At 44.6% G+C, this 24,041-nt stretch overlaps 1 protein-coding gene across 4 annotated transcripts in view; it reads right to left on the reverse strand.

Annotated features, from left to right (window-relative positions):
* Nucleotides 1-6,455: 6,455 nt before the first annotated feature.
* Nucleotides 6,456-24,041, reverse strand: part of mrps11 (mitochondrial ribosomal protein S11) — a 39,840-nt gene continuing 22,254 nt past the window's right edge. For 2 of the 4 annotated variants that reach the window (XM_038812919.1, XM_038812918.1), the window contains exons 5-6: nt 14,104-14,169; nt 6,456-6,735 (exon numbers count right to left, since the gene is read on the reverse strand). In XM_038812919.1, coding sequence (XP_038668847.1) covers nt 6,628-6,735; nt 14,104-14,169 — 174 coding nt within the window. In that variant the 3' untranslated portion in view covers nt 6,456-6,627. Of the gene's footprint in view, nt 6,736-8,686; nt 8,756-14,103; nt 14,170-24,041 lie in introns of those variants that run through there. The other 2 variants (XM_038812920.1, XM_038812921.1) reach the window with 2 other exon arrangements.

Consider the following 24,041-nt stretch of genomic DNA (forward strand, 5'->3'; position numbering starts at 1 on the left):
TGTTTGGTCTTCTGATTTCTTATTTCATTTATCATAGTGTAGATACACCAGATACATTATTCAAATAGGAACACATGCCTCTAGAGGGTAACACTTATGTGGACAAGTGCCCAGAAAACATTAAATCTTCAGTCGACTCTCACATTTCTGTTTTGTAATGACAGGTGCTTTGCAACTGTGCAGAAAGATGTACTCTTCTGAGTTGTATAGGCCAGTAGAGTCACTGGTTCCAGTTCTAGTCGAGCATGAATTTCATAGTAAGAAGTCTGACAATGCCAAGTTAAAGTCCAACAGGTTTGTTCTGATTCACTAGTTTTTGGAGCGTAGCTCCTTCATCAGGTGAGCTGCGCTCCGAAAGCTAGTGAATCGAAACAAATCTGTTGGACTTTAACCAGGTGTTGTAAGATGTCTTACTGTGCCCACCCCAGTCCAATGGCAGTATCTCCACATTGTGAATTTTATAGTCCTTTAAAATATAACTGTGCTTGAGCATTTATGAAAACAAATATTCAGGACCAGAAAAGATCACTGTTAGTCCGAAAGTTCAATGGAACCATAAAGTCCTTACAATGCAGGAAGCCATTCGGCCCATTGAGTCTGCAACAACCTTCTGCAAGAGCACCTTACCTAGGCCCACCCCCTCACCCTAGTCCCATAACCAGAACCTAACCTGCACATCCCTGGTCAGTTTTATCATGGCCAATCCACACCTAACCTGCATATCTTTGGACTGTGCGAGGAAACCCACACAGACACTGGGAGAAAGTACAAGCTCCACATAGTCACTCCAGGCCAGAAATTCTCTGGGTCCTTGGCACTGTGAGGCAGTAGTGCTAACCACTGTGCCACCCCATAGCCTTCAAACCTCACAATTGCTTGTCCCTCAGCCAAATGCAATCATGATCCCGTTAAAATTTGCTGACACCATCTACCGCACACTCTCCTTGGGCAGTCTGTTCCACACATTGAATAATATGCGTGTGGAGCAGTTATTTTATTGACCTCTTTTTAGCTTGAATAAATTTTCCCCAGTGAGTTTGTGTGAAATTATTTAGAATCTCAGAATCCTTGATCAGGCTTCTCTGAGTTTTCTTTTTTAAATAGTTTGTATGTGTGTGTCACAGCAAAGGGGAAGAAAAATACCAAGTAACTACAGTTTGTGTGCCAAATCAGGACTTAAGAGTAACAAAAAAGCTGTGTTCTGTTGAGAGGCTTTAAGAGGATAGGGCGGGAGGGTTCAACAGCCTACTAATAGGCAACCCAGAGCAATATAATGGCGATTGGCAAAACAATTAATTGGTTTCAAATTCGTCCTGCTCTCTTTTTGTAATTAAAAACAGAAAATCGCCAGAAAATACCTGGCATATGGAACGGGAAGACTACTAGGATAACATTTCAGGTAGAGATTTGCCACTTGACAAATGATCTCCACTTGATAACTCACCAGTTATTTTTCCAGCCCTAAACAGAGTTGTGTACGACAGTCCTTTTATTGCATGTTGTTAACGAGACACTTTTTTTCTTCCCAATTATTACATTTTGTGTGAGGTCTCATTCAGCGTCAGGCTGTGACCTAGTCTTGAACCCACTGCAAGTGACTGGGATGAGATCCAGCTTTAGAAGCAGAGTCTTTAATTGAGGCTGGTGCAAATACAGAGGGCTGGGTGAAAATCTCCCAGCCAATTGGTACATACAAAGAATTTGAAACAAAATTTAAAGAGTTTTTCCTATGTTCTGCACTGGATCCTTCACGCTTAAAAAGTACATCCAATGGACTAATTATAAACAACATCCGTTGCGCTTCTAATGGTTCACTGGGTGAATGGAGTGCCTGTTGCGGTGCTTATTCATGTAGACCTGGTATTAAACCTCCCCTCTGCAAGCTCTTCAATTCGGGCTATATAATCCTAATAGTAATCTTTATTATTGTCACAAGTAGACTTACATTAACACTGCAATGAAGTTACTGTGAAAATTCCCATCTCGCCACACTCCGGCACCTGTTTGGGTACACTGAGGAAGATTTCAGAATGTCCAATTCACCTAACAGCACGTCTTTTGGGATTTGTGGGAGGAAACCCACGCAGACATGGGGAGAACGTGCAGACTCCGCACAAACAGTGACCTGACCCAAGCCGGGAATCGAACCCGGGACCCTGGCGCTGTGAAGCAACAGTGCTAACCACTGTGCTACTGTGCCGCTATCCTATGTCCTTGTATCCTTTTACAGAGACTGGGAGAAGATGCCAACAATTCTGAGGTACCTACTTGGCCTGATATAGCTATGGAGGCACAATAGATTCCCTCATTGCCCCTACTGTTGTGCCAGGTTGAGGAGTTAGTAAGGAAGAAACTGATTTGGGTTCCCATTCCTGATCATTCCTGCTGGAAAATATGAATTGAAATTGATTAGACTTGGCTTGGATGCAGCCCTCTATAAATGAACCAGCCTGATATTCAGTTCAGGTTCATACTTTCCGAGTACCCAATTGTGGTAGATTCGTGGAGCGATGGATTGTCAGAGGATGCCAGGAACAAAACTGCACAAGTTGACACCTTTAGGATGGAGAGGATTAAAGTTGATACAAAAAAGGGAGGAAAATGAAAGAAAAAAATAAAAGCATAGTGGGGCTAACAAGGAAAACTGTCGATGCTGAAAACCTGAGTCACTTAAACATTTGTTGCGCTTGTTTGTGAAATGGCAACTGTCTGTACATTAAAAGCTCACTGAACATAAAGAACCTTTGGCGGGGGTGTCCTGGCTATAAAACTAAAACCTACTTTGCAATTTTGAGCACCAGGTACACAAGTACAGTCTGCACAATAAGAGCTGTAAAGGTTCTTATAATTATAAGGGAATAGACAGGATGAAAAGCTCTAAGTGCACTTTGTAGTCTCAGTAAATTAATCCTCGCCCTTTTATTTCCCCTTTTAAGGCAAAATGTGCTGAGGGGAACACGGGGCATAGAGAATGAGCTGTTCTTGCTGATTGTAAACTTTGCTGTGAGCATTTCGAATGTGAGTGCTCACTACGCAGGTATAATACTAAGCAAAAATGTATCGTGTAAACACCAAATGCAACGTTTGCTGTGACTGTTTTTCAGGAATATTCAATTTCAGAATGCCTCTGTGAAAGTACAAATGACAACATTTCTGTAAAATATGTGGTGGTAAAGGTTTTCTTGGGATGTGGGTGTCGAATGATGGGCCAGCATTTGTTCTCCATTCTTAGTTGCCCTTGAAATGGTTGAACATAGGAATTAGGAGCCGACGTAGGCAATTCAGCCTCTCGAGCCAGCTCCGCCATTCAATCAGATCATGGCTGATCTCTTCCTGGTCTCAAATCCACCTCCTTACCTGTTCCCCAAAGCCCTTTAACCCGCTTTTTTAATATCACAAACATATCCACCTCCTTCTTAAAACCATTTAATGACTCAGACTCCACTGCACCTATGGGGCAGCGAGTTCCACAAATTCACCACCCTCTGCGAGGAGTAGTTTCTCATCTCAGTTCTAAATCTACCACCTCTCAAACTGTATTTGTCACACCTCATTCTAGATTGGTGATGGTGACCTGCCTCCTTGAACCACTGCAGTCCATCTGGTACAGGCACGCTCGCAGTGCTGCGGGGACAGAAGTTCCAACATTTTGATTCCATGACAGTGAAAGTACACAGATACTGTTCCAAATCAGGATGGTGTATTGTGTACTCCACGCTGCCACATTACCTGCTTAGCACTGAACTGCTGTTTGTCAGAGGTTTACAGCATGGAAATAGGCCCTTCGGCCCAACTCATCCATGCCGCCCAGTTTTTGCCACTAAGCTAGGCCCAATTTCCCACATTTGGCCCATATCCCTCTATACCCATCTTACCGCCTAAATGTTTTTTAAATGACAAAATTGTACCCGCCTCTACTACTGCCTCTGGCAGCTCGTTCCAGACACTCCACCCTGTGTGAAATAATTGCCCCTCTGGACTCTTTCGTATCTCTCACCTTAAACCTATGCCCTCCAGTTTTAGACTCCTCGACCTTTGGGAAAATATATCTACCTATATCTATGCCCCTCGTTATTTTATAGACCTCTGTAATGTCACCCCGAAGCCTCCTACTCTCCAGGGAAAAAAGTCCCAGTCTATCCAGCCTTTCCTTATAACTCAAACCATCAAGTCCTGGAAACATTCTAGTAAATCTTTTCTGCACTCTTTCTAGTTTAATAATATCCTTTCTATAACGGGGAGACCAAAACTATACACAGTATTCAAAGTGTGGCCGTACTAATGTCTTGTACAACTTCAACAAGACATCCCAACCCCTGAATTCAATGTTCTGACCAATGAAACCAAGCATGCCGAATGCCTCCTTCACCGCCCTGTCCACCTGTGACTCCACTTTCTTTTTTTTTCTTATAAATTTAGAGTACCCAATTCATTTTTTCCAATTAAGGGGCAATTTAGCGTGGCGAATCCACCTACCCTGCATATCTTTAGGTTGTGGGGGCCAAACCCACACAAACATGGGAAGAATGTGCAAACTCCACACAGTGACCCAGGGCTGGGATTGAACCTCGGTGCCATGAGGCAGCAACGCTAACCACTGCACCACCGTGCTGCCCTTATGTGACTCCACTTTAAAGGAGCTATGAACCTGTACTCCTAGATCTCTTTATTCTATAACTCTCCCCAACTCCCTACCATTAACTGAGTAGGTCCTGACCCGATTCGATCTACCAAAATGCATCACCTGACATTTATCTAAATTAAACTCCATCTGCCACTCAACTATTGAATTGACACTGATGTTCTGGTGAAAATTTAGTTATGTGTGGCAAGCTTTTTCAGTGTGTCGTCCTTTTAATTTTTTTTGCGCAGCAGTGCATGAGTTTTACTATGAAATGAAACCATCACGTTACCTTCTAGGCTCCTGCAAATCCATGCAGCTTGGCGTGATACTGGTTCACATTACTCAAATCATTTTATGGAGACCATTACAGCCAACAGTACAGAATATTAATCCAATCTATTTTAAAGCTAGGGAATAAACTCAGTACAGGAAATTCATGGGTGGCACATGGGCTAGCACTGCTACCTCTCAGCACCAAGGACCTGGGTTCAATTGGTGACTTGGAGTGGAGTCTGCACTTTCTTCCCGTGTTTGCGTGAGTTTTCTCTGGTTTCCTCCCACAATCCAAAAATGTGCACGTTAGGTGGACTGGCTATGCTAAATTCCCCCTTAGTGTTCAGGGATGTGCAGGTTAGGTGGGATTACAGGGATAGGGCTGGGGAAGATGCTCTTTCAGAGGGTCAGTGCAGACTCAATGGCCAAATAGCCTCCTGCACTGTAGGGATTCTATGGAAGCAATGCTCAAGTGAAAGTCTCGTAGTAGAGAAAAAGCATAATTTATTCTATGGTTAAACTGGCATTCCAATCAGATACTAGGTGTAGAGACCAAGTAGTTGTTTTGGAACATATTTGCCATTTTTTCTCACTCTGGTACTGATTTAACACTAGCATGGAGCTGTTCTTGGATGCTTCTGCAGTTTAATTAGTGTGCCGATTAAAAAAACAGAATGGCTGGAAATATTCAGCAGGTCAAGCAGCGTCTGTGAAGACTGAAACAGGGTTAATGTTACAGGTCTTTGACCTTTCATCAGAATTGTGTGTGGTTACAGCACACAGTGCAGCAACCAATTACTGTGTGGCTGTAATCAATACTCACTTTGAGGTCAGAAATTTGGCCCTAACTCTCCTTTGCTTAATTTGAAACAGGACCGAATCTAATCTGCAATTGAAATTGTTGTCTGACAGTGATTTAGGAACTGGAGGAAATGTTCATTAATGTCTTTAATGTATTCATGAAGGTTTTGCTTGTAAGTGACAGATTTGCTGGAATAGAATGAATCTTTGCTTTCAGCAGTTCCCCTGCTGAATGCAGAGATGGGCTTAAATTAATATTAAAGGTTTTTGATGAACAATAAGCCATTCACACTACTGCCTGAAATCAATATGAATGATGTTGCTCTGAGCTGAATTAGCTCTTCTCTCTATCTGAATCGCACTGGGAACACAGTGGACATTAACAGATTAGAACAGGACACACGAACAGGGTGGATAACAACAAACCAGACCTGCTGGAGGCACCTGATTTTAATCCATTTCTATGAAACTTGATTTGGCCTCAATTTATTTCTCTTCAAAATTATCAGTAAGTTCATAAAGCAACCATTCTTTTTAAAGGGACACTGTCATTCAGATTTCCTGTGAAGAAATTACCTGGCCAGAAAAAAAAGAGAATATGAAATGTAAAAGTAAAAAAAATCTAAAAGTTGGATTTCTCCAATTTTCAGTTAATCACATTACATTTGTGCTTCTTATAGGTGAGTGCTGTGGAACTGAACACTTTTCTCTTCAGCGCCATCAATACAAACACACAAAATTAGAACCTGGCTCCTCAGCATTTACCCAGCACAGTCAGTTTTATTACTATATTTGCCCTTTGGTAACAGTTGGTTAAATTGAACTCTGAACAAACGTAGCTGGTCTGGTATGTGGTGATCAGGGGGACGTTTTGGAACACGTGGTTAGTCCTGTTTGATGTCTCTTCATCAGTTATGCATCGCACAGCTTCACATTCTGCGGGCTTTCCGTGGTCGGCAGCCATTGTGAGGAATGGGAGTGTTGTCCGTGATTGAAACCACCTGGAGGCCACCCATGCTTAATCCTTTTATGGCAGACTGCAATGGAAAAGAAGCGGAATTAAACCAGGAAAAGCAACACTGAATGTGCTACACCCACATCCTCAAACATTTTTTCAAAACAATTAACAAAGCTTTCTGATAATTCAGTGGGGATCATTGTGCACGTTTTCCCTGTGTCTGTGTGGGTTTCCTCCAGGTACTCCGGTTTCCTCCCACAAGTCCCGAAAGACGTGCTTGTTAGGTGAATTGGTCATTCTGAATTCTCCCTCTGTGTACCCGAACAGGTGCCAGAATGTGGCGACTAGGGGATTTTTACAGTAACTTCATTGCAGTATCAATGTAAGCCTACTTGTGACAATAAAGATTATTATTAGTTCATCTCATCAATAGCTCTGCCTAGAACTTCCAATCCAAGATATCATCTGAGGTGGCAGTAGGAACACTGAATGGATATCTGTTCTCTTACCGTACAGAGCAAAAAAGCACCAGGGTACCTGCTCCTGAATACTATCCAGTAACCTCTGCTTAAAAGTACAGTTAGGGTTGTGTCGGGAGAGGACATGATCAGCTGTGGTGCTTACCAAAATTGTATAGCTGGTTCACACCCAAACATCGAGGCACAGCATTGAAGAATGTGACAACTTATGTGAGGCACTGACAGTCAATTAGAAGTCTTGGAACTGAACTCCAGTTAAGAGCTAGTGCCTTCAGGGTAGCCGAGAAAGTGAGGCAGGGAGAAGTAAACAAATGGACATAGTGCAACACTAATCAGACAATGCCATGAGAGTACCATCAATCAGATAAGAGTAAATCACACACGCAGTAACATCAATTAGAAGAGTAACAATCAGACAAGAGTTAAGATCAATCAGAGGCACACCAGCACCAGTCAGATACTGAAAAACACCAGAGTAATATCAGGCGAGTGTAGCAATCAGATAAATTACAAATAACAAATAAATCTTCAAGTAAATTAGTTAAAAAGGATCTGTGAAGTACAGAACTATCTCAAATACTGCAAAGAGCAAATTATTTACAGGGTAAACAAATAATATTAAAGGTAAAAATTTACCCAGTGACGGAGCTCCACTGGTTCCATTTAGACAAGGGTTTTTCAAACTCGGGGTTGCAACATGTGGGTGGGTCGGAGGCGAGTGTTGGGAGGGCCACTGCATGATCGGTCGTGGCATTCCCGATCACTGGAGGGATGTCCAACGGCCGCAACTGGCTTTTAGAAATGCTGGCTTTGACCAACTTTAGAGATTGCTGGCCATCCTGTGTCTGCTTGACCCCTCAGCCGGATCTGGCAGTGTGCTGGCCTGGAGCTCGGGGTGGACCGCTTCCTCCTGACGTCAACGTGCTGTCCCAGGGCCAGTCCTCCCAGCGGAAGCGGCAGTGAGAGAAGTTAAGCGCCCCATACACGGCATCTCGTGTTCTGGGCGCGAAATCACCACGCAGAGATTCCTCCATTTTGTAGCTGCTAGAAGAATTGAAAATGCATCGTTTTGTAATAAGGAAGAGAGGGCCAGAGCCACAAACAGGCCAGGATCTCACAACTAAATCTGCTGGAGAGAGCTCTTCAGGAGAGTTCACAGCAAGACAAAGCAGTGATGGCGTGGGGTGCGCAGGAGAGTCCACTGCAAGACAAAACAGTGCTGGTGTGTGCTCCAGGACCACTGGTGAGCAACCCATTAAGAAGATGCTGAAATCAGGAACAAATCAGTATAAAGCTGATTTTTTAAAGAGATGGCTTTATTAATTGTGCCAATGCAAGTCAGGATGCCAAGCCTACGTGTTATATGCAGGGAAGTACTGGCAAATGAAAGTTTCAAACCCTCAAAACTCCAAAGGCATTTGAAGACTAAGCATGGCAGGTTTGAGGACAAACCTCAAAGGTGCAGCAAGAACGTAAATCGTCAGCTGAAGTCCTCAGCAGAAATGTTACATTGAATCACAAAGCACAAATCACAATTAGCTTCTTACATGGTAGCATTTCATGTGGCTAAAGAGACATGCAGCAATAGACATAGTTCATCCAGTCCTTGATGTATGTGAGCTGAAAAAGTGAAATGCATCCCAGTTAGTGTTAACACAGTGGCTGGGTGAGTTTGTGATTTGCTAAGAATTTAGAAGCCCAGCTTATTTCTCATTTAAAATCAGCATAGGAGTTCTCAATACAACAGGATGAAAGTAAAGACGTTTCAGATTGTGCAACCTTACATAAGTATGTTTGGCACAATGAATGTTGAGGATTTGCTGTGCTGCCCGACATTACCAATCCACATGACGGGTGCAGAGATTTATGATCACATTCACCTGAGGAAGGAGCAGTGCTCCGAAAGCTCGTGTTTGAAATAAACCTGTTAGACTTTAACCTGGTGTTGTAAGACTTCTTACTGTGCTCACCCCAGTTCAACGCCGACATCTCCATATCGAGATTTATGAAGCATTGAATAATTACGTGGTTGGAAAGTGCACGCTCAACTGGGTTCATTGCAGAGGAATCGCAAGCGATGGGAGCAGCCAAAATGATTGGGAAAAACAGTGGAGTTATAATAAGGATTAAGGAGGCAGCTGGCCAGGACATTGTTTAGAATCATTGTTTTATTCACTGTGAGGCTTTGACATCCAAAGGAATTCCATCCAATCTTGAATTGTGAAAGTTGTGAATTTCATTAAACACAGTGCTTTAAACAAAAAACAATATTTTTTTTAAAGAGTACCCAATTCTTTTTTTTTCCAATTAAGGGGCAATTTAGCCTGGCCAATCCACCTACCCTGCACATCTTTGGGGGCAAACACGGGGAGAATGTGCAAACTCCACATGGACAATGACCCAGGGCTGGGACTGAACCTGGGTCCTCAGTGTCATGAGGCAGCAGTGACAACCACCGCGTCGCCCAATACCAGGGTTTTTGAGGCATTGTGTTCTGATATGGGGGCTGAGTACAGACATTATTGTTCCAAACACAAATTATACATTGGCTGTCCAGGGATCAGGTGCTTGTCAGAGTTTACAAACTGAGGTATCAAATCCATGCTTTTCTCCATGTAAAATCATCCCCTCTGGCTGATTTGTTTGCTGCTGAAACTCAGATACTAACTAATGTCTTACCTTGCAGACATCTTTTCAAATCTAACTGAACTGAACCTCAAATTGCAAGGGTAGGATGATGATTGCTTTCAACACTGTGAAGAAAAAGATGCTTTTCAAAAGGCATTGAAAGTTTGGCAAGTGTGAGTAGAAAGCCAAAACTACTGAGTGTTCCCCAAACTGCTACACGCCACAAGCCAATAAGGCTGTCAGTATTCTGGAGTAACATTTGCGAGGAGTATCCAGTGCTGAGTAAAACAAGCATTTTGTTGCTTTTGCCCTTCACAATGGCCTACATGTGCGAGGTTGGGATTTTCCATCCTCACAGAAATGAAGACAGCACAAAGGAACCGGCTGAACTCTGCACCCGATATGCACATAGCCGTCTTTGCCTATGTATCTGATTGGAATGAGATTGTGAGGATCAAGCATGCGCTCTGTCGCATTAAAGGTAAGAGAAGGTTGCCCAGCATGGGTTGCTGAGGTCGGCCGTTTGGTTAAAAAAAGGGTCCCGGGCAACAAAGTTTGAAAATGGCTGATTTAGACCACTGAGATGACATAGTCCAATAGTTACACGTTTACTCATGTCATGTGGTTTCCTCCTCACCCATTCCCCAACCACCATTGCTTCCAGCACTGCAGATCTGCCCAGGAACGTAATTATAGATTCAACTTTGTATCATGTTCTGGGGGTAAACTCAATCCATAGGCCAAAGAACAAGCACGATGACTACCATATTACTCATCCTAATATCTGCATTATGCAATGGTCAGCTGAGAATTAGGAAAGACAGTTATAGGAAAGAAGGGCCGGGTCAGGGCCGAATGCCAAATTGTAGATGACATGCTAGAACATTTGAAGTAACTTTACTTGTGTTGACTTATTTTAGGTATAGGAGTTAATATTCCCCGGAATACATGTAGGAGGATCTGCTCCAACCCCCTCTCCCAGCCTTTTGCTCTTTTTGTGACCACAAATGAAAATGCAGAGAAAACCGAAGCTGTGGAAAGTCTATCCAAGCTGTAAGTATACTTAATAGTTCACCTCCTCAATTTTGCCTTCTGTCATAGTCTAATTGTCTTCATGCCAACACACCCCAGAGGGAATTAGATAAACACTTGGAGACAAACGTTAAAAGGTAATTGTGATTATAAGTACAAAGCCCTAAAGTGGAACTAGCATTGGAACAGGCATGATGGGCTAAACAGCCTCCCCCATACTGAAATTTCTATAATGCGCATAGTGCAAACTCCAGCAATTATCTCAATCAGTTATACAAGCAAGCCAGAGAAAATGGAGCGTTTGAAGGATTAAAGCCAGAAGGAGAGAGTGAAGCCCAGCATGGAGACTAACAGCAGTGAAGAGACTAATACCATCAGTAGATGCAGCATCAGATCTGGTTTTCCAAATAAATATCCCTCGAGGTTAATTTGCAGAGAATTAATCGCTGGGAAGCCTGGGGCATAATAATGAGTAACTGTTTCTGTGCAGAGTTCTGAGAAACTCTCTTAGGGGATCCAGGGACTCTAATAAACATTTTGAAGCTTCAGGGAGCCAAGGGAACAGGCTTGTTGAGCCAAATGCTTGCTTCATGCTTTCCTACATTAAACTTTCCCATCCCTAATTTGATGTATTTTAGCAGCCGCCCTGGTGACATCGATGATCCTGGTTAACTGCAGCTATGATTCTATCACGTCCTGGACCAACATGTGCATTTTTCAACTTCCATAATTTTATTTTTGTGAAATTGTAAACGCGTTTGAATATAGTGTCCAGAGAGAATGCCCTCCTCACACGACGCACAACTAATGTTTGTTTTAGTATTGGTCTCATTTCACAAATACTAAATGTTGGAAGAACCAGTTTCTTTAATTGTCCAATTTACCACCCCTTTTTTCCTTGCGTCTTCATCATTATCATCATTTAATTACACTGGAAAGGTAGAACAATTATGATACCAAAGATTCAAGTAACTCAGTCGTATATTTTGCTTTTAATCTGACAGCTTTTCTGGGTGACCAGATGGATCTGGGGTATTGATGTTTTTTAAATTTAGAGTACCCAATTATTTTTTTCCAATTAAGGGACAATTTAGTATGACCAATCCACCTAAACTGCACATCTTTTTTAGCTTGTGGGGGTGAGACCGACGCAGACATGGGGAGAATGTGCAAACTCCACACAGACAGTGACCCAGGGCCGGGGTGGAACCGGGTCCTCGCGGCATGAGGCAACAGTGCTCACCACCACACCACCGTGCCGCCCGAGTCAGTTGTATTGTTACTGGACTAGTAACTGGATTAATAATATTGGCGAGTTCAAATCCCATCAGGGTAGTTTGAGAAATTGAATTTGGTTTAAAAAGAAAATCAGGAAATAAGATGTTATCCTCCAGGTTCACTTACATCCTTCAGAGAAGGAACCCTTACCTGGTGTAACCTGCATCTGGTTCTACCTTATTATATTGTCATTGCGAACATAGCCAAGACGCAAGCCAGACTTCATGTCTCAAAGATCAAAACTTAGCAAAGAGAGCTGTGCAGAAACAAGCTCAACAGAGGTATGTGAGTAACCAATGCATTTCCCCACTGTTTAGCAACAGCTTTCAAATCTGATCAAAACCATCTTCAGATAACAAACCTCACTATCCCAAGAACCAGGGAGAAGCCACGTCAGTCTATGAACAACAGCCGAGACAGCAGAAGATAAGGCAGAAAAATCTTTACCCTTTTAAAACTTGGAGAATTTCCTTTACAAGTCCACCAATACAGAAACGTAGCCTCTTGGCCAGAAAACTATAATTATCTAACTCTTGAGACTTGCTGAAAATCTATCACTTCCAGGAAATCCTGCAACATTCCTGATAGATTACTCCAGCTGTTTGAATCCCCTGCCTTTAGGCGTGAAATACCTTCATCACTGGGCCTACAACTTATACTTCTGTCATAAGATAAACCGAACAAGTGACCCACAAATTGTTCCTTTGTTTGTAATTGGTAAGAGTGCATTAATTTTTAATAATCTTTATTGTCACAAGTAGGCTTACATTAACACTGCAATGAGGTTACTGTGAAAAGCCCCGACTCGCCACATTCCGTCGCCTGTTTGGGTACAGGGAGGGAAATTCAGAATGTCCAATTCACCTAACAGCACGTCTTTCGGGACTTGTGGGAGGAAACCAAAGCACCCGGAGGAAACCCATGCAGACACGGGGAGAACGTGCAGACTCCTCACAGACAGTGATCCAAGCCGGGAATCGAACCTGGGACCCTGGAGCTGCGAAGCAACAGTGCTACCCATTGTGCTACCGTGCTGCATCCTCTAACTGCATTTTCTCCCCTGAGTGTATTTGTGTCGGTGAGTGACTTTGGGAGCAAATGCGTGAATAAATAATCCTCTTCATTTAAATCCCGCAAAACCTGAGTGCTGAATGTTCGAATTGAGCCCCCTTTCCATGGCTGACAAACACACATCTTCCTTTTTAAAAAAAAAACACTAATTATGGACATTGAGGGAAGGAAATTTCTTTCACCCCTGTCTGTAACAATAGTTATATCTACAATTATCTTCAGAACACCCGAGTGAGAGAATGAAACTTCGCTTCTGAATGCTCTCCAGTGCTTTCGGGCTGAGAGAGGGGAAAATCTGGGTCCTGTTATTTGATGCTATTCACCTGCAGAAGACATCAAGGCCAAGGTTTCTGCCAGTGATCAGCAAATGCATGTGTGAACCTTAGTTAAAAACTGCAACAGGCCTGACTATAATGTTGCTTGTGGTGAAAAGGATGCAGAATGACCACCGAGACAAAGACCACTGGAGGATGTCATCTAGTAGGAAATAACTGCATTCAGGAAAAAACTGGAGAAAACCGAAGGCAATTGCGAGATTTTAAATCATATACCAGCAGACTGTCAGAGCAATGCACAACTTAATATGTTAAGAATTAAGATCAGTTCCTCAACCATATTAGTCCGAGATAGATTTTGTTTCAAAGTCTGAAGGACCAGCTATTTTTCCAGGGTAGATCAAGCTTCTAAATATCTTGCTTGTTGTCCAGCTGGGAACAGACTTGCAAAATTAATGTTGTATATTATTATTGTCTATTGGTGCAATGAGCATTTCAGGATAAAATATTATTCAAATATATAACGACAGCTTACAGAACAAATATACACAACTCAGGGATATGTTAGTGAAACGCGTTCCTTCACACCAGAGCTGTTGTACAAGACACACAAGGGTGACAGCAATGAAAAGATGCAAAGAGAACAGCAGGATCCATTTCAGTAGTCTGGTTTTTGTAACTCACCAGCCTGCCAGGTCCCAAACCCTTCACGACCACACGCACAAAGGATATTCCTTGATCAATCGCTTTCTGCCAACAAAATTTTTTTAAAAAGCAGTAGTTACTCAGGATTTTGTTTTCTAAAAGTAATAATAATGCTTCAGAAAGTGACACTGCTCTGTGCCCGCTGCTCCCCCACATCATTGGAACCACCTTATTCAACTCTGCTTTGATATAACCACTTCTGGACTACCAGCAGCTTGCGAAATGATCTCCCCCTGCTTTTCTCTCCAACACTAACCACTCTGTTATTGTCTGCTCAGTTGGTAGCACAATGTCCCATCTGGTGGTTAAAGATCCCATGGTATTGCTAGAGTAAGAAATTCTTTGCGATATTCACTTGGTTGCAAGTGGGTTGACCTCGGTGCGGTTTCTGGCATTATCCTGATTACAAAATTAAGGGCAGGTTTTGAGTGTTACCAGCACCTTGGATAGTGAAGTCCATTTCATTCAGTGATGTGCGCCAATGTCAAAACTCTTAATTTGCCCGTGCTTTCTTTATTGAGGTTCAGTTGTCATGACCAGTTTAACTTTGAACATTCTCCCTTTTACTGAACATGATTGCATGTCAGCAAATCAAGTCGTCGAACTTGCATGGTGAATAAATTTGCATATCATTAAATGACCCAAGGACACAGGAGATACTGCAATAAGTAAATGTGCAAGCATTTTTAAAAACAGCACATGCAGTAAATTAAATTACCAGCAAATTACCCAAAGGGCTGTTCACTGCCAATCAGAGAATGTGTTGTTATTGAATGAGATGATGACATGAAGATTAGACCAAAGTATGTGTCCCTCTTAAGGCCACAGAAACCCTGTTGAATTAATTCAAGCATTAATTGCTGATGAAGTTGGAGATCAGAACCCCGGCTTGGTTTGTAATTAATAGCCTGAAGACCTTGTGGCTCCAGTATTGTGTTCCAGAAGGTTTTTTCTGCACATTGCTAAACCAGTTAATGAATGGGACGGGTTGTGCGTTTTTTTATTAGAATGCAAGGGAGATTGATGTGAGTGGAATGTGTTATGATTGTTCACTTGCTATCTTTAAAATAAATCTGCTTAATGATTCACATTTAGTTTTGTCAGTCCACCTTCAAAAAGATGGGAAAAGCACAAAGGCCTGGGCAAAAAGACATGGGGCTGGATTCTCTGCAGCTCTGCGCCAGAATCGGGTTCGGCGCAGAGGCGGAGAATCGATGTTCCTGACCGAATCGGGCCCGGCGGCACTGGCGATTCTCTGGCCACCGGAGAATCTCTCGTCCACGAAATACGCCGCGCAGCTGGGGGGCCATTGTCAGAGGCCCTCCCAGCGTTACTCGGATCCCGACCGGCCGAGTTCCCGACGGTGTGGAACTAATGTGGTATGGCCGGTTGGGATTCTTGCACGGCGGCTGCGGACTCAGTCAGCGGCCGCCCTGGTGTGTGGGGGGGGATCAAGCACCGGTGGGGGAGTCCTTATGGGCGGCCGGAGCAACGACCGGGCCGCTCCAATGCAACAGTGCACAGCCGATCGGAGGGGCCTTGGTCTTGATCCGCGGTCCGAGGCTGTCTCCGTGCACATGCACGGACTTGGAACTGGAAGTGCGGGGGCCCGTATCCGCAGCCAAAGCTGTGTGAATTACTCTGGGTCCCTGCTAGCCCCCCACAGGTAGGTGAATAGCCGTTTACTTTTTGCAGGAAACTGGGGAGTGTAACGGCAGCTGTTTTACGCTGGCGTGGGGACATAGCCTCATTTTTGGAGAATTCTTCCCAATAAATCAAATTTTATTCAGATGTGGGCAGCAGGGGTTGAGTGGGGATGGGGGAAGGCTGATGTGGGTCCCACTGTTACACTATAGTAAAATTAGATGAACAGTATTGGGAAGCTTCTGAACATTAGGGGCACTGACTACTTATAAGAGTGAATGTACTATTGTACTCAGGACACTTAACACAGACCCAAAGCTTTTGTTGGCAGCCGCCTCTATGGTGCTGATGCTCCTAGAGTGCAGGCACACTGTTCAGACGTCAAAGGTTGCAGGACATCCAGTCCACTAATCACCCTCTCTAGATAGGACACCTGTTCCTTCATGGAGCTATAGAGAGATATGAATCAATATTTCACTTTGTACTGTTGAATATGTACATTTTTGTTTTGTTAACTCATGTTTCAGGGGCGATTAGGACAGTTGGCTCGTGTGTAGTTCAGAATGACAACAACACACGTTTGATTCTTCTCCTGGCTGAGGTAAACTTAGGAACTGCCTTCTCACTCTGCTTCTGAGAGCGGAAGGCAATGACTTACATGAACTGCCAACATAACAGCTCAGTATGAAGCATCAGCAGACAATGAGACAAGGACCTGTCTTCAGCCAGCGCACTCATGGAATGGAGCGGAATAATTCATGTTTATATGGTAATAGCACACCCTGCTGGAATTATTCCTTAATGTGAATGTGTGCGCGCATGCACGTGCATGGATATACGTGAGTGTGCACGCATATGTGTGGGTGTGCATCAAGCATACGTGTGTGTAACTTAGTCAAATTTCCCCAGGATTCCCCATGCTAATTCTGAAACACTACCACAGACTCTCTTTATCCTATTTCAACAAGACAGTGACTAACAACTAAACAAAAAATCTATGCTAATATTACTGTACAAAAACAGAACTGAGATTGGTAATAAACATGTTTTGAAAATCTTTGCTTTAATAATAATAATCTTTATTAGTGTCACAAGTAGGCTTACATTAACACTGCAATGTGCCACACTCCGGCACCTTTTTGGGTACACAGAGGGAGAATTCAGAATGTTCAATTTACCTAACGAGCACGTCTTTCGGGACTTCTGGGAGGAAAACAGAGCACCCGGAGGAAATCCACGCAGACACAGGGAGAATGTGCAGACTGTGCACAGTGACCCAAGCCGGGAATCGAACCCGGGTCCCTGGCGCTGTGAAGCAACAGTGCTTACCACTGTGCTAGCGTGCCACTTTACACCAACAGCTAGTCAGAAATCGCAATGAGTTTCATTGTTTATGGCATTAATGAAACAGGTTACAGTGCTAAAAGGCAGACACTGCTGTGTAGGTTTTATAAACTGAATATTTTGACAAATAAAATTGAAATAGTTACATGTAAATAACTAAAATGTTAGACATTTGCAGTAATTTTTGTAACAAATATAGGATACGATTTTCCCACTGTTTTGCACCAAGCACAGATCCGGGCACACCGGGTGAATCACGGGAGATGCCAAAATCGAGATTCACGCCGGGCGCGAATCATTTTGAAATTCATCTTGCCTGTTCCTGATCTCACCCAAAAATGGCGAGAAGCTCAAAACAATCATTTGCATTCATATGAATCTCATTAGTGAGATTTAAGTCGAATGCAGTGACTTCCCAGGAGTCACCCAACTCCCCAACGAAAGGTCACATGGGCTTCCTTTAGTACTCCTCTACAAAAATGGGAAGCTGGTGCAATGGTTACCAAGGGGAAGTGAGGAGGTGAGTAGCCCTTTCCATTTACTTGCATGCAGCCCAATGGCATCAGAGCTGCTGCCCCAGTGTTCGGGGGGGGGGGGGGGGGAATGGAACGGTGTCCAGCTTGGGGGTCGCCCCTGGGCCAGGGGAGCGGGTGAGGGACTTTGCATCTATGAGTGGACACCCTTAACAAGGGCAAGCACATCTGCAGCCTGTCTGTCCTATCAAACTCTCCCAGGATAGAGCCATGCTGCAGCTTCTCTCATGAAAGTTAATTTCACCCCCTTTGACTGTGAGAAGCCTCTAACTTCACAGCTGAAGGCTATTTCAAAAGAGTGATTAGCCTTGTTAATTGTGTTAGCAGTTCATGCTCCTGAACTCTCAAGTGCCTCCTTGAAGGAAAAGGTGCCCTGTCTAGAGAGGATGATTAGTGGACTGGAGGTCCTGCAACCTTTGACACCAGAACAGTGTGCCTGCACTCCAGGAGCATCAGCACCATAGAGGCAGCTGCCAACAATTAAACACTAAAGAGCAGGGCCTCACCACTGAGGATAGTCTTGTGGCCAAAGTACAAGTGTGTGGATGAGCAGAGGACTGCTGAGCACAACCTCCCTAATGTTGGCTGGCAGAGGTCTGGGGTCTAGAGATTCCTGATCTGGCCGGGTGTGAGTGCCGAGCGAGGTTTTCAAGCACAACTGGTTTGCTGGATGGCACTCTGAGGGAAGGCGGAACAGTCATGATAAGGGTGGGGGAGGCTTGGGGGATATGGGATGGGGAGGGTTGAAGGTCCTGAGTTGGAAGTCCTAACTGATTGTCGGTCTCTGTCCTTCTCCAATTCTTTCCAGATACAGAAATGTTTGCTGGTCTAGATCCTGTGGGGGCTGCCCTTTTTGTGCTTGTTGTAGCCAAGGCAGGCAGACGCTGAAGATGGCAGCAAGGCCATCGCAGGCTGGAGGCGGCGCTACATGTGTAGGGTAAAAACCTGGCCACCCATAAGGCTGAGGAGGGGGCCAGAAGGGGAGGCCAGCGATGTGCAAGGTGTACAGAAGTCATTGGTCCTTCCCTGAACTGACAGGCACCATATGCCGCAGAAGACTGCGTCACAGACAGTGCGGCACCTGTGCCATGTCCTTGCAGACATGGCACCCGTGGAGGACACCCACTCCGAGTGGCCGTGAAGGTCATTCCAGGCCTCGAGCAGGGTCCAGTGGGGCATTTCGCAATCTTCAACCCACAGGTGCATCCAGGAAGTGACGGATACTTTGTGTGCCCAGATCACCTTGATCTGAAGCAGGCCCACCAAGATGACTGGGTTTCAGGATTCACCACAATCGCTGGGATGCCTCATGTCCAGGGGGCCATCAAATGCATGCATTATGCCCTGTGAACACCGGCGCATCAGGGAGTGTCCTATATTAACAGGAAGGGGTGCCACTCTCTAAATGTTCAGATCGTGTGTGACCACTGCCTCAGGATTCTGCACGTGTGTGTCTGCTACCCAGAGAGCGTGCTACATCTTGGGACACTCAGAGATTCCCAGTGTCTTTGAGGACCACCTCAGGATGAAGGGTTGGCTGTGGGGGCACAAGGGATACCCGCCGAGGATATGGTTGATGACGCTAGTGGGGAGGCCTGAGACCGAGGCGAAGATCCGATACAATGAGGCCCAGTTTGCCACCTACGCTGTCATTGAGCAGTGCATTGGGCTGCTCAAAATGCGGTTCCGATGCCTGGAACGCTCTGGTGGGGCTCTACAGTACAGCCCCCAGAAGGTCGCTGCTTTGTGGTGGTCTGCTGTTCCCTCCGCAATCTGGCACAGCAGCGGGGTGACATGCTAGAGGAGGTGGGACATGCGGCCTCGCCTGAGGAGGCGGCGGACCAAGAGGGGATGGATGACAAGCCTGAGGAGGAGCAAGAGAATGGAGGACAGACAGTGGCAAGGGTCTGACATGCCAGGGGGACCAGAGAGGCCCTAATCATCTCCAGATTCTCCTGAGAGAAGGCTGTCAGCTCAATCCTCCTCCCCAGTCACACTGCCATCTTCCCCACCACACCCTGTTCCCCCTCCAAGGGTCTATGTAACATCACTCATGGGTGATGGACCTGTCAGCAGGTCCCTATACAAGGCAGGAGATTGATGGACCTCGGGCTGGGGGTTGAGAGGAGGAGAGGGAATAACAGGCAATTATGGAGGGGAGGGGGAGGGGGGGGGGGGAGAGAACGAGGCAGTGAAGACTAAAGTGCCAGAGGCTTCACATGTATTCGGTGTGAAATGTTTTTAGTGGTGAACATTTTAACGTAACAAATTTCCATTTCCCTTCAGTGACCTCACCAGTGCCCACTCTGCTCCTCACTTTTCTTGATCTTCCGTGGTCTAGTGCTATGTTTAGGTGTGTCCTCACGGTACATCAGAGTTACATTAGATTTCCAAGATGGCGCCGGAGCGAGGCGACACTCTGCAAGCTCTCCCCAACAGATCCACTTTTTACTTAACTTATACTCCTTCTAATCTTTTAAAATTTAATTTTAAGACTAACATTATTACTAACCTCTCTCTTTTATCTTTTTTTGCAGGCTTGAACATCCTCCGAGGCCCGTGGAGACCTTTTGACCCGACCTGACCTCCACGACCTGGAAGTGGTTAGGGCCCAAACTGGAAGTGAAGCCACGACCTCGATTTGGAGCCGACCCGGACCTCGGGGCTCCCAACCCAGACTAACAACCGATGCCAGCCCCTGGATCGCCCCCACCTGCTTCAAGGAGACCACCATCATGTGCCAAAGAAGAACCAGGCAACGTGCCTCAATGACGTCCGGTGGCCCTGACTTCAGTCGTAATGAAGTCCTTCGAGAGGCTGGTCATGAAGCGTATCGCCTCCATGCTCCCAGAACACCTTGATCCACTGCAATTCGCATACCGCCGCAACCGGTCCACAGCAGGTGCCATTTCTTTGGCCCTGCACTCATCCCTAGAGCATCTCGACAAGAAGGACTCCTACATCAGACTCCTATTTATTCACTACAGCTCCGCCTTCGACACCATAATCCCAGCCAAGTTCATATCAAGGCTCCAAAACCTAGGACTTGGCTCCTCAATCTGCAACTGGGTCCTCGACTTTCTAACCCACAGACCACAATCAGTAAGAATAAACAACAACAACACCTCCACAATAGTACTCAATACCGGGGCCCCGCAAGGCTGCATACTTAGCACCCTACTATACTCCCTGTACACACACGATTGCGTGGCAAAATTTGGTTCCAACTCCATCTACAGTGTAGATTCTACATGTTTGCTAAATATACGACCATAGTGGGCCAGATCTCGAATTAAGATGAGTCAGAATACAGGAGGGAAATAGAGAACCTAGTGGAGTGGTGCAGCAACAACAATCTCTCCCTCAATGCCAGCAAAACTAAAGAGCTGGTCATTGACTTCAGGAAGCAACGTACTGTACACACCCCTGTCAGCATCAACGGGGCCGAGGTGGAGAGGGTTAGCAGTTTCAAATTCCTAGGGGTGTACATCTCCAAAAATCTGTCCTGGTACACCCACGTCGATGCTACCACCAAGAAAGCACAACAGCGCCTATACTTCCTCAGGAAACTAAGGAAATTCGGCATGTCCACATTAACTCTCACCAACTTTTACAGATGCACCATAGTAAGCATCCTATCTGGCTGCATCACAGCTTGGTATGGCAACTGTTCGGCCCAGGACCGCAAGAGACTTCAGAGAGTCGTGAACAACGCCCAGTCCATCACACGAACCTGCCTCCCATCCATTGACTCCATCTACACCTCCTGCTGCCTGGAGAAAGCGGCAGCATAATCAAAGACCCCTCCCACCCGGCCTACTCACTCTTCCAACTTCTCCCATCGGACAGGAGATACAGATGTCTGAAAACACGCACGAACAGACTCAAAAACAGCTTCTTCCCCACTGTTGCCAGACTCCTAAATGACCGTTTTATGGACTGACCTCATTAACACTACACCCCTGTATGCTTCATCTGATGGCGGTGCTTATGTAGTTACATTGTGTACCTTGTGTTGCCCTATTATGTATTTTCTTTTCTTCCCTTTTCTTCCCATGTACTTAATGATCTGTTGAGCTGCTCGCAGAAAAATATTTTTCACTGTATCTCGGTACACGTGATAATAAATCCAATTCAATCTAATCCAGAGGTACAGGCAGCTTGCTGCTTTCTGTGGCATTTGATGCCCTTGGTTGTGTCCTCTGGAGGGCCTGGAACTGGAGGGCCCCAAACAACTTACGGTGTCACAGCCGTTGCCGTGCCACCTTGTTTCGCCCGCTGCCCTTGAGATGCACCGGTGTCCGGGGGGGGGGGGGGTTAGGAATTCAGAAGAACTGGAGACTGCCTTAGTCTTTATGACGCAGGCACTGGGATGGGTTCCAGCACATTCTCCTTCCCATCCTCATGTCTTGACTGGTAATGAGCACTGAAGAAACATTTAAAAGCAGCTCCCCCTTGTCAGCGAGCAGCTGAGGCACGATTCGGGCCACAAGTCCCCACAAAACCTGCCCAAAACGATGCTGAGTCATTTTTTTGGGTGAAGCACGTCCATAAAGTGAGTGAGTCTTGCTGGAAAATTAGTTAGTGAGGATTAATGAAGAACAAACACATCATTGGGGACAGACACCATTGCAGAAAAGGCACAAAACTAAATAGCGAAGGACATGGAAACTAGAAAAGGTCTTTCAGCTGATCCAGCCCAGTGTCATCCAGACCCTGTTTTAAGGCACTGTCTGAGCACATTTTTTAAAATGCCAGCAATAAGAGCACCTGACTTCAAAAAAAAATTCACATGTTCCTCCCAGAACACAGATCAGATTGAGAAAGACTGGAAACATTTCAAATTGGATTTAAAACTAATTATATATACACGTGGGCTCTTCTCATATTTCTATCTAATCAATTACTTGCCTGAGAAGGCCTGTAATGAGATCTTGAAGATTCATATGTTTTTATTTCAAGGTATTAAGTCACCATCGTAACAGATAACCAGCCACTCAAGTTAATCTCAGTTTAATGCTCTACTTATAGATGATTGAGATGACCTGTCCAATATCATTTTGTTTGAGTTTAATTCTTTGCCATCTGGCAACTTATTACTGTGGCTTCCCTGATACAACCATGGTTCAGTTTGACATTTTCCTGCTTGGCTGCTGGTCCAAAGCCACTCAAAATCAAGCAGAACACCTACAATAGGTGGGTTTTATTCCATGGAACGATTGTGCATAGCAAACTCACAGATTTGGCCCAGTACAACGAGATAGCATACTAGAAGATCCAGAATCTGGCCATCAACTCAAATTTAAAGGGATGTGAACAGTTAATTTTAAGTGGCTATCTTAAGGAAAAATACTATATCAGTCTTGACTACACAGATTTTAAATACAGCAGCCTTTGCCAAGGCAGATGTGGGGTTCTGAGTGGAAAGAAACAAGATAGAAGTAAAAGGAAACTCTGTGGAGTGACAAACCAGAGCTTTGTAAGAGAGCCACCTAACTTGGTGTCTGGCAAAGTTGGTGTATATCTGTATTGGATGGGTGCAAGGCGGATTGTCTTTTTTGAAACTTCAGGGCATCCTCCCTGGAGGACAGCCAATGTTAACCATACTCACTGCTAAGCACAATATCGGCAGGACCCAGGAACAAGATGCAAAAGATGAGGGCATACTTATGGAATTTAGCACGGTAAAAACATAGACCCATGTATGGTTAAATAGCCTTAGACTTCATGTTATCAAGAGCTGTCTGTCATTCTGTTCCACATTTACAACTGAATTAAGCCAAGTCCTCACATAAATTTCTAGCCTTGCATCTCACGCATAAGGGATCAGGATTATTGCTTGTGTGGAGGACAAACATTAACACTGACTGAATAAATCAAGTGAACTGTTTCCATTCTGCAACTTCCGTGTAGTCCATAAACCACATATTTAAGATGCAAGATGCAATTTGCTGATGCAAGGTTGATCTATAAGTTAGGTGCAAGTCTGTCATCTTGAACTGTAAGCATCTCAGGACTACTTTTTTTTTTGCTTGTACAACGAGATGGCACAATCCAGGACACAAATCTCCATGAAGAGCAGGATACATAGGCACATGTGCTCAGCAAAGCCACAAGTAATTATGATCGCGGTTAACCATTGCTTGAGGCAGATCACATCATATGCAGGCGGACCTGCTTTTGCACATTTTTGCCTCCTCATCCTCCAATTCAACTGAGCGATAGGAAAATTACCATCCTTTAAGCTGAAGGTACTGAGTTAAAGTTCAACGCACTGCAATCATGAGGTAAAAAAGAAATGAAATATCTAAAAAAAAACAAGAATTATAAACACAATACAGTTACCCAAGGGCAACGAAACCCAAACAGACTAGATATGCTGCACCTCCCAAAACT

The sequence above is a fragment of the Scyliorhinus canicula genome, chromosome 12 (genome assembly GCF_902713615.1).
Source record: "Scyliorhinus canicula chromosome 12, sScyCan1.1, whole genome shotgun sequence".
NCBI lineage: Eukaryota > Metazoa > Chordata > Chondrichthyes > Carcharhiniformes > Scyliorhinidae > Scyliorhinus > Scyliorhinus canicula.